Source organism: Spermophilus citellus, assembly GCF_964194105.1.
Source record: "Spermophilus citellus genome assembly, chromosome: 12".
In the NCBI taxonomy this organism is placed as follows: Eukaryota; Metazoa; Chordata; class Mammalia; order Rodentia; family Sciuridae; genus Spermophilus; species Spermophilus citellus.
Window position 1 is genome coordinate 84,636,818 of NC_138198.1, and position 11,646 is coordinate 84,648,463.

At 42.8% G+C, this 11,646-nt stretch overlaps 1 protein-coding gene across 3 annotated transcripts in view; it reads right to left on the reverse strand.

The window, feature by feature from the left end:
* Window positions 1-11,646, reverse strand: part of ZNF521 (zinc finger protein 521) — a 298,275-nt gene that overhangs the window by 9,855 nt on the left and 276,774 nt on the right. Inside the window, exon 8 of one of the 3 annotated variants that reach the window (XM_081262581.1) lies at window positions 9,021-9,826. The exons of the other annotated variants lie outside the window; for them this stretch is intronic. Within the exon in view, the coding sequence (XP_081118707.1) occupies window positions 9,797-9,826 (30 nt within the window). The 3' untranslated portion in view covers window positions 9,021-9,796. Of the gene's footprint in view, window positions 1-9,020; window positions 9,827-11,646 lie in introns of those variants that run through there. 3 annotated transcript variants of the gene reach the window in all.

Genomic DNA, 11,646 nt, shown 5'->3' on the forward strand with positions numbered 1-11,646 from the left:
ATTTTAGCTTTTGATTATAAGATTGCATCTTTGCCTGCTACCATCTGTCTCGACTCAATGGAACTCTGGCATTTACAAAAACAGTAGGGTGTAGTATTTCCTATATACTTGAACTCTACCAGCAGCACACTATTTTCAGTCTCAACCAATATGTCATGCTTTCACACGTGAAGTCTGAAATGTTTGATATCTTGTGAGATGTGCCAGGGATAAGGAACGTATCTTCGCATCCAATTTGGCTAAGATGAGAAATATATTAGTGGGGAGAAGGGAGCAGTAGCCAGCATCTAAATAAAGGTGGCCTTTGATGTGGTCTCCTTCGCCTTGCCTACGTTTGTCCCTTTATCAGCATGATTGACATCTTTTGTGCAAATACATCTTCTCTTGGACTCTGCACCCTCCCTGCGGCCAACATTTTGGAGGTATATTTTCCAGCATGAAATAGTTATCCTAGTTATTCCTAGTTATTCACCCACATGTGGCAAGCAAGCACTTTGCTCCATGTTTTTTTTTTTTTTTTTTTTGGTTCTTATCTTTACTCATTAGGGAAAATTACTCCAGGTTTGACCCAAAGGATTAGCTTGGTCCCTGTCTCTGCTGACAGCAGCTGGAGGAGTGTGCAACACAGAGAAACGTGACATTGTATTCAAACAATGTGTCGGGGGAAAGGCCAAAAAAATGCACGGGCCTAACATGCATTTATTCAACACCGAGCTTAAATGAATTTATTATGCTCCCGGATTACACCCCATAGGCCAAGAAGCTGTCAACTATTGACATTTTCTTTTCTCTCCATGTTCTGACTTGAGTGTAAATATATTTGTCATGGGAATATATTGTATGCTTGGTTCAGTATATGCTCATTTCATCAGAAGGAAAGCTCTTATTATCTGTAATCACAGTCGACATCTTTGTTGCTTTAAGAAAGGAATGGGCTGCTGCTTGGATTTACATATGTATCCGATACCTTTTCAGATTCAGTTATGAACGCTGTTTTAGCCTTCATTTTGAATATGGGCAGCATGATCCATTTCCAGTGCAAGACTCCATTAGTGGTAGGAAGTATTGCTCAATCTGGTGTGAACCGTAGCTAGTTGGTTTTCTGTCTGGAGGCATGTTGCTGGCTGCTCAGGAGCAGCTGATTGCAGGATTTGGGTGCTAAACAAGTCAACTGAAATCACTTTTGATCAGACCAGAGAGGGAAGCATTTTGGACAAGCGATTTCATTATCTTGAGACTATAAATCAAGTTTGTACTTACCTGGGTCCCAGATCCCCTTCCTCACCTGGTTTCTAAGGTCAACTGTTGAACATAGAGAAAAGGCTGAGATTGAGTCTCCAGGTAATGGAGACTCCATTTAGGATGGTTTGACTTAATGACTTTTGACTTTTTCAACTTTATGATGGTATGAAAGTATTAAGTACCAGTACTATTACTTTGGATTTTGAGTTTTTACCTTTTCTCTGGTTGCCAATATGCAATCCTCTCTTTACCCTGTAGCAATGAACTGCAGCTTCTGGTCAGCCATTAGATCATAGGATTTAAAACAAACCAGGGAGCTATCGGTGGTGGAGCACACCTGTGATCCTTGGGAGTCTCAGACAGGAGGATCGCGAGTTCAAAGCCAAGTTCAGCATAAGTGAGGTACTAAGCAACTCAGTGAAACCCTGTCTCTAAATAAAATACAAAATAGGGCTGGCAATGTGGCTCAGTGGTCAAGCACCCCTGAGTTCAATCCCCAGTACCCCACCATCACACACAAAAAAACCCCAAACCAGGGGCTGGCTGGGGTTCTAGCTCAGTGGTAGAGTGTTTGCCTAGCATGTGGTAAATCGTATGCCTAGCACTGGGTTCAATCCTTGCACCACAGTAAAAAAAAAAATGGACAAAAAACATGATATTTTTCAATTTATGAAAGATTATCAGGATGTAAACCCATTGCAAGTCAAGGAACATCTGAGATTGTGAGTTGCTGGAGGGCAAGGGACCTTGTTGTACCTCCTTAGCTCTTGTCCCTGGCACAGAGCAAAGAGACCATGCATGTGGAAATAAGATCAACTGAGGACAACAGTCCAGCTTTGATTTTATCATGTGCTTTTATGAATTTCTACAAAGTGAAAACACTGAGAAAAAAAAAGCAAGGTAGATTGGAACTTTTTTTGTGTTTGTGTGCTAACAGGATTTAACCCAGTACCTTTTAAATTTTTTTATTGAGACAGGGTCTCACTACATTGCTTACAGCCTCGAGAAGATGCTAAGGCTTGTCTTGGACTTGTGATCCTCCTGTCACAGCCTCCCAAGTCACTGGGATTATAGGCATGTGCCACCACGTCCAGCTTGAAATGGTTCTCATGGAAGAGAGATACTTGATCTGGGACAGAAGACTGAGCAGGACTGGGGTGTGGGCAGAGGAAGCAGGAAGAATGTGCAAGGAACAGAAGTAGGGGCTGGGCTGTGGCTCAGTGGTAGAGCGCTCACCTGGCATGTGCGAGGTGCTGGGTTCGATCCTCAGCACCACTTAGAAATAAATAAATGAAATAAAGGTATTGTGTCCAACTACAACTAAAAATATTAAAAAGAAAAAAAAAGAGCAGGAGTAGACAGGAGGGAACAATGAAACCAGGAGTGAACGGATGTGAAGGGAGAATGGTTTGACCCACCAATGCAGGTTGAAGCTGATTGAGGTACAAACCGGTAGGTAGAGTTGGGCAAGGCTACGGTACTCTGGAAAGACAGGACTATTCAGCTTTTTGTGGGAAAGACTAACTCCAGGTTCTCATAGGCAGTAAGCAAGGTGGGAAGGATGGTCTCTGGAATGACTAGAAAGAAGTGGCGTAGGGGAATCTGAGGATAAGATGTACCATGGAAGAAGGCGGTGTGTCTAGAAAGGACATAAATAGAGGCTGGCTTACACAATGGTAATAATCATGTTAAGTAACATGATTGCTTCACTGTATAGGACAGCTAATACATTTCAGGTATTTTCAGCTATTGATAATAATATTGATGAAAAAACTCCTACTGTATTTCATAAGTATACTTATCCTCACATTAAAGAAGAGGAAAGGCTCAGTGGTAGAGCACTTGCCTAGCATGTGTGAGGCACCAGGTTCCATCCTCAGCATCACATAAAAATAAATAAATGAAATAAAAGTAGAAGCAAAGTCATCGGTATAGGCTCCATAGCTAGTAAGTGGCAGAAAAGGATCTGAACTCTATTTGAGCTGTGCCCAAGAACGTGGGAGCTGGTGGCTGATGGTCTGAATTGCAAGAAAATGAGGATGGAAGACATTTAAAAAAATGGGTGATGAGGTGGCCACTGGAGACCTTGGAGAGCACATTTTCTGGGAAAGGATATTGATGACTAAAGGAGCCAGCCTGTAGGTGAGTCAGTGGCCAGGAAATGGAGGATGTGGGGGCAGACCACAAAGATGAGAAATTTGAAGGAAAATGAAGGAAATAAATAACATAGTCTTATGAGAAGGTTTCAAGGACAAGCGAAAGATTTTTAAAAAATTATTTTTAAAAGGGAAGCCTGTGCACATTTGAAGATAGAATGAAGAAGACACAGAAAGTGCTAGAAGAGAGAGGCCTTTTGTAAATCAGAGGGGCTAAGGAAGGTAGGGGGGTGGGTTATAAGTGTCCATAACTGCCCCATAACTCTTTCCATGATGAAGAGAATGGTCTACAAAGTGTTTGAGATATTCCTTCAGGGGTGCTGAGGAACTGAATTTTTAATTTTAACTTAAATTAATCAAAACAGCTACATGTTTGAATAACTAGTGGCTGCCACCTTTGGACAGAGCATGATCCTTAGAACACCAAGAGTTTTGCCTCCTGAAGAAGGGAACCAAATCCTGTCTCTGACTCAGAAGAGGAGATCAGAGAAACAAGTCAGTGATGCTTCATATGCCAGGGAGGATAAATGGGTTAGCCCCTGCCAGTGACCTTGCTGTGCGTTGGTTACACCTTAGTGCTAGCCACACTGTTAGATCATTAGTTTGGGAGAGCTCATCTGAGTAGTGAGACATTTGAAAACTCACATCCCAGTGTAGCTGCTTGGTCTAAATTGCCCTGTCTGCACCTGCCTGAGGAACTAAGGCATTGCCAGATCTCCCAGGGCACCACTCATGCTCACCCTCAGCCTTTTGGTGGCTCTTGATCAAGGCGCTCCTTGTTCATGTAACAGAGAGATGGGGAGGTCTCTGTGGTAGGTTTCCTGAGATAATGACCATTTTTTGAATAGAGTTTTCTGGTTTCTGAGGGTCAATGCAATCCTTCACTAATAAGTCTCCCTTCTTCTTCCACAATCCTTGGTCACTTTGGATCTGCATTATTTTAAAGCCCAAAGATGTTGATCCCTGCCGGAGGGATTTCACTTAGACTTAGTAGACATTTTCTCGAAGAATGTCCCACCAGAAAAACAGGTTATATGTCCTGTTTCCCTGTAATCCACAGGTAAACAAAGGAGAACCCCAAAGTCTGCCTGCCTGGGTAGAATCTCCCATCACGTCGTGGGTGCGCCCGCCCCGAGATGGTGGCGTGTGTTGTCTGGGCTGTTTTTCATAATCTCTGCAGCTGGGAATACAAGATGCTATACTTAGGCAGAAGTCCATGAAGGAATTAATTGATATGAGCCAGAAGTTGATTGCCATTTAAGTACTCAGCTTCCACCATTGCCAAGTTTCCCTCTTTGCAGAAAGAACTGAGCTTGCCTGCAAACTGGCTCATTCAGGATGTGAGCACAAGATGGAATTCAACCTTTAATATGCTGCAACACCTGCTTGGAAATAAAGGGGCTCTGTGCTTTCCCCCCCCAAGGAGTTGACAGCTGACTTCATTACAGAGGAATCTGGCAGAGGTGGTTGGTGGCTACTCCTCCATCTCAGGAGGCACTCACCCAGGAATGCAGTGCCAACCAGACCTGAGCTTTGGGATCCTGCCAGAAACTCATACTGGGCCATTTTATCCTAAAGCATCCCTCTTCCTTGAACTCTAGTTTTCAGTACCTTTGGTGGAAGCTTCCTTCACGCAAGGGAGGTGGTGAGGGGCTCTGGCCTGCTGAAGCTAAGTGGAGAAGCATTTGCAGGTGTTCTGTAATGGAAGCTGGATTTCTCAACTTCCTTTCTCAAGGGTTCTGTGATGCTGCACCCAACAGGCACAAGCAGACACAAAGTCAAGGCTGCCATGCTCTATGGAGTGGAACTTGAGGGTTGACTGGAGTCCTCATCCGAATTCTGAAACAGACTCTGAGCTGCTGAGAAGCTTGGTTCAGCCTGTAGGGGCCCCTACTAGGTCTCTGATGCCATGATCTCTGATTTGGGCTGAAACATTGGTGATACTTATCAATTTTAAATTTTTTTTTAGTTAGAGGTAAACACAATGCCTTTATTTTATTTATTTATTTATTATGTAGTGCCAAGAATCAAACCCAGTGCCTCACATATGCTAGGCAAGTGCTCTACCACTGAGCCACAACCCCAGCCCTGATACTTATCAATTTTCAAGGTAGAGTTTCAACCCTATCATTGATGTGCATGATTTCCAAAACATACTAATCTGGCCTCTAATAGCCAGACTAGCATCAGTGGATATTAACTTTCTATTACATGTTATCCTTCCTCTCTTAAAATAATCTACTTGAAATCTCAATATCCAGGATTGAGATCCAACAGATCATACAGAATAAATCTATCTGGTGGATTACTGCTCATTCTTAAGCAAAGCAAAGTAGCTGCAGGGCTACTTCAAAACTGCATATAGTTGCACATTTAAAACAAGGCACAATTCAAACTTATACAGCAAAAAAAACCAGATTGTTATTTTAAATTATCACTTAAAAATAACTGGAATTAGGAAAAAAAAAAAGATATAGTTGATGCTTTAGAGGTCAAAACTGGCAATCTCAGTCAGGCCTGGCCTGAAAGTACATCTCATATGGTCTACACAGTGGGAGTCAACAGTTTGAATTTTTCAAAAATGGAGTAGGATGCCAACATTTGGAAATTGGAACATAGCATATAACCCCCTGGGTTGCTGGCTCCTCCTGAGACCCAGGCAATATGGCACCAGGAATCCTTTACCTGCAGGCTCCAGGAAGGGCAGGTGAGTTGGACATTGACTCTCAAGGCTACCAGAAGTCCCACTGACCCAGGTTTCTCACCAGTTGTGTTAATAATCCCTGGACCAGGTAAGGATGGGCTTCTGGATCATTTTCCCTTGTCTCCTTCTCCTCACAGTGGATATTGGTGATGCTGTTACTTTAGAGTTAAAATAATTAGATGATGCTCAGTTGCTGAAGGAAGCATGCTGAAGATCCAGGCTACTTTTCTACTCCTCAGATGTTATTTTGAAACTTCAGTCCTGAGTCCAATACACTCCCCTGAGAATGCAAGTTTGGATCAGTGTGTCTCATGCTTGGCCACCTTCAAGTCACCTGGGGAGCGGTGGATACCCGGCTTGCACTCTAGGCCAATAAATCCTCTGGGTTGAGACTCAGACAATGTAATTAAAAAAAATTGTCATGGTGATTTCAGTATAAAGAGGGCCTTTAGGCCTTTGAAAATTCATACAAACCTTTCCATGACAGCAGCTTCTTAACCTCTGTATCATTGACATATGGGGCCAGATAATTCTTTGTTCCTGTGCATTGTCCTTGGCCTCTGCTCATAGATGCAATAGCATTCTATGAGATGAGAACCACTGCATTCAGTCATAAAATTATGATGAGGAGTGGTGTTAAATATTATATTGGCCACCCAGATATAAGAACTTTGAGAAATTTCTTTTGGAATCATGTGCCAGGAAAGCATTTTCTCTTGGGGAACTGATAAATTTCTTTCTTTTTGGTTACTTTCCCTCCTTTTACTGCTGGGAAGCTCCAAGTCTGTATCCCAGTTGGATTTCTTCCCCTCTGACTGCAGGATGCTGATTTCCTAATTAATGCTTTGCTCATCTTTATTCTAAGCTCCCTTTTATCCTTAGGGAATGAGGTAGAATAAACAAGGTAACCTGTCAGAGGGTGGAATGACCCTTCCAAGCACTGTGCAGTATATATGTTCCAAGGAAACATGGCTTGCAAGGAGGAAGGCCCTGCTAACCATGGACTACCTGTGGTCAATGAGGATCAATCAACTATCTGGAGCAGATAATGCTTAGCCCCTCTGGCCTCCCAGCTTTGGGAAGAGGCGAACTCTGCCTGTGTTGGAGCAGCCTGAAGGCCAGTGGTGGGAGCCCACTCAGAATGGTGAGTACTGCCTCTCTTGCATCTAAGAATGTCAACTCCTGGTGTTGACCTGAAGTCTGGGAAGCCTCTTAGAGGCAAGATCGCGAAAGGCAATTTGGGATCCATCCCTGGGATAACACCATCGCCTGCCTTCCGTAAATATAGAACCCCTTACATTTAGTAAAATACAACCCACTCATTAATAACCAAGAGTTTTAAAGCTTTTAAAAAATCATTATTAAGTGTGGCTCTTTCATTTTAAATGCAAAATCCTGAATAGACCAGAGATCTTAATTTTTTTTTAAATATAGCTGAGTATTTTAATTATGGATGTACTTGCATATTCTCAGCATACTTCATTATTTATGTAGCTGGTGAAAAAGCTTTTTAATTAAATAGCATGCTGGCAATCCATTGTGAAATGTATAGATGTAGGTTTTCCTAGCATGAAAAAGTTAAACATGCAGACAAGAGGGTGCACGTACGTATATGCACGCGCGCGAGCGAGTGCGCGCGCACACACACACACACACAACATTCTGGCAAGTATATATAATCATTACAAAGTACTTGTTTTGAAAGTGATCTTAAAATTTCGCTTTTTTAAATATTGAAAACAAAATGAATAGTGTAATGTGTGCTATGGCTTGATTGTTCACACTTAATGCATTAGCCTAACTTGGAAATGGAGTATCGGTTCTCAAAGTGTGGCCCATCCACCAGCAGCATTGGCATCATCTGGAAACTTCTTAAAAAGGTACAGTTTTGAGCCCCACTGAGAGTTGGATCTAGCACCTCAGGATGTAACAAGCCCTCCAGGGATCTTCAGCCAGGCTGAGGTCTGAGAATCACAGAGTGAGGATTATGCCTTGGGGTGCTGATGATGTCACTTTCATGGACAGGTCCCCTGGTGATAAGGAGATCACAATAAATTCAATTGGTCTATGCTGTAGTTTTCTCACCAAAAATGTACTGTGAAGATTCTTATCTGTTTAAAGTTTAAAGATCTACTTGAGATCTGCAGAGCTTAAAAGGGGTCAAAAGACCCATAGTGGGTTAGATATTTTAAGCATGATTTGGATGATTTTGACAAAACATGTGTATCAGGGTCTAATATACACATTGCTGTTATTCTCCTTCAAAAAATACACAAAATGTCTGCAATTAGAGCTCCTAATAATTCATGATTTTTATGGCAGGCTGTGGTGATAGTCATCTTCCAGAGCTACCCCATGCCTGTGTGAAGGCTGATGACCAAGTTCTGTCACCTTCCCTGGCCGAGTGATCCAAGGCCAGGAGGTGAAGCAATTTGGAGAAGACCCCATTGGGATCAGTGCCAGAACCAGAACTAACAGCCATCTGACTCCCTGCTCTGTGCTTTGTCTTCTGAACAATGCTGCTTCTTAAGTACACATAAGCCAAACTGCCTCTCAAATTGCAGCCATCTACTTTGAGTTCAGATTTGCACAGCATGACATGAATTGGGCTGCAAATTATGCAGAAAACAGCCATCACATCCATCTGTGATGTCAGAATCCTCAAGTACATCGTGACCTGTTAGTATCTAAGAGAGTGGAAGTAGACTGGGTCTGATTCCTTCCCCGTGCAGTATGATGAATATCCTCCCAGATGCATTTGGCCCAGTGTGAAAAGGTTAAATATGATTGAGGTTATGCCTGGGATATGCTCAAGAGCAGATTTCATATCCAAGGGTGCAGGCAATTAGATTTTTTTTTTAAAAAAATGATAGAGTAACTAGAAAAAGAAAACACACAAATACACTCATACCTAATGGTAAACTGAATTTATTTCCTCTTGGAAAACAATTCCAGTAATCTCCAGGTTCAGACCGCAGAGTAAACATTAATAACAGTAACATACAGGTTAGTTCAACTGATTCAAGAATTTGGCTGTGTGAATCATTAAGGAAAACCTTGAACACTCAAAGCTTCAAATGTATCCAGGAAAAAAAAATTCTTTTGACAGTCTACATAACAACTATTGCATATATAGTGATGCTACCTGTCACATCGCAAGGCTTACAAATATATATACGGGCCGTATCCAGCTTGGGGTTCTGTTCTGTGAGAACATCTCTTCATGGTTTGCAAGAATCTTCAGCAATAAAAAATAGTCTTGGATTTTAACTGTTGATATACCAAAAGAGAAATTCTAGGCTTAAGTGTAAATAAAAGGAAGTCCAACCATAGTCCCATGTGTAACAGTTGTTTTTAATCTGTCTTCCTTGAAAATACTTTCTCTTAAGCCATCTTGTTCACTTTTATTTTTTTTTTAAATCTTGCCTGAATAGGGCCCAAGTCCACTTGTCTTTATAAGACCATTTTAGTATCAGACGACATAATACATGTGCAACACTTTATATACAAGAAGTCTATCCGGTGCTCAAAAGTTCAAACACATGAACATCCAACAGTTTTGATAATACAAGTTTTATGGTACAATACAATGTTCTGAATAATATACATTAACAATGAAAGTTTCGTGCAAAGAGTAAAACATGTTCCCTTTTTGTGCCACAAAAGTAATTCTCCTTGAGAGACTGTACTTGCACTAACTGCTGTGTTGGGTCATCGTATGATTCTGTAAAAATAAAAAGAAAAAAGAAAAAGAAAGAGAGGGGGGAAAAAAAACTTGAGTGACTTTGTTTTCATCAGAGCAAGCATAGATAAGTGCCAACAGATTTGCTTAGGTGTTCCTGGGGCATTACCTCCTGTCCACAGGGAGGCTCAAACCAGGCAACTCCTGAGCCTGCCTGGGGTGGCCAGGTGCAGGGAGGCTGTCACCTGAGAGTACCGGGAGGAAGAGTCAAGGCCAGCAGCCTAGAAAGGGAGATTTTTGTGGCACTTTCCCTTTTCTCTGCCTCTGCTATGCCTTCCCGGAATACTTTCCCACTTTCCACCATCTCCACTTATCAAGCCATGGTCCATTTTTCAAAGACTAGAGTAGCACCATTTTAACAGTTGTTGGTAGCTTTGCATTATTTCTATTAGTATGCTTGGGTTTTAACCTCTCAGATGATGAGCATCTTGACAGCAGGGGCTCATCTGTCCCTGAATATGGACATCCTAGAAGTCAAACGATACCTGGCCAATGATGGACAGGGGGAAGTGTATCCAGCCCCTCTCCTGAGGGTGTTCTGGGAACTGTAGCCACCTCATGGTTCAGGAGCATATCTCAGCAGCCTGCTGTGACTTCCTGGTCCCCAGATGCTATTGTTCCTTTGTGCTGTAGTTTGTTCCTCTCTTCTCCACCCACACTAGCATGTCCCCTTTCTGAGTGAACAAGCTCTTTCCAAATTGTGAGAAAGCACCTGGGATACCTGGGCCAACATCCAAGCCAGGAGGGTGAAAAAATAGGCAAGCAGGCTCCAAATGCAGGCAGGCCAGTAGGAGAGTCCCCTCCTGCATGGAGGACGCCATAGGCCTATGGGAATTCATCTGGGGTCTAAGCCTGGAGATGGTCAGACTTCTCCCTGTCCCTCTGACTTTTCCTGGTCATGTTCTCCTATTGTTCACATTGTACACACTCTCCTCACCTCTTCTGATCAGAACTTTGAAGCTGAGCTTAGAATACAAACACTTCCATCCTCATCCATCCAGCTTGGAATTCTTCTCTCCCTTCTCTGATTTTCTACTGCCCTTTATGTTGCACCCATCTTAGGTCTTGTCTCACAACCATTTGTAGGCCTGGGTCTTGGCCTTTGTCAGTAATTCTGAGGTTTGTTCACCCTTCATAAGCATCTGTGCAATGCTTACCTGGCACAGCCCACAGCACCCAGTGCTCAGTAAAGAAGATCTGGCCAATTGAGTGACAAGGCAAAGAAGAGAGAGATCTAGTCCCTGCCATCATGCTTTCAAAGGGCTCAAAGGAAGTGGTGGGCACATTGTAGTCAAGCAATATGGCTAGGAGTATTTTAGAAAGGAATGAAGGCAAATGCTGGCTCCACCTGATCTGGCCTAGCCGAGAAGGGAGGCTTTGCAATAGGGACAGCACACTGACATTGTCATTGAGGCTGCAAACATGAGACGGGGATGCAGAGAGGACTCTCCAGGCTGAAGGACCCACACGAGGAAAAGTAATGAAGCAAGAACATGCAGGTGTGTGTGTGGGGCCCTGCAGCTCGCTCAGGTTGACTGAAGTCTTCTAGAGTGTTCTCAATCAAGAATACTTAAGGGAAATGAAGATGGAGGTTAGTTTGAGGAAAGATGATGAAGAACCTTATAAACCTTACTAAGGCGTTCAGTCTTGGTCTTTCAGGTGGAGAGGAGCTGCTGGCATAATTTGAAGCAGAAGGCTTTGTCTTCAAGATCTTGTCAAACCCCTGACTACAACCAGCCAACTGCCTGCTGCTCAGGAAACGCAGGCTGAGTGTGGACTGAGGGATAGTGGCTGAAGTTTGC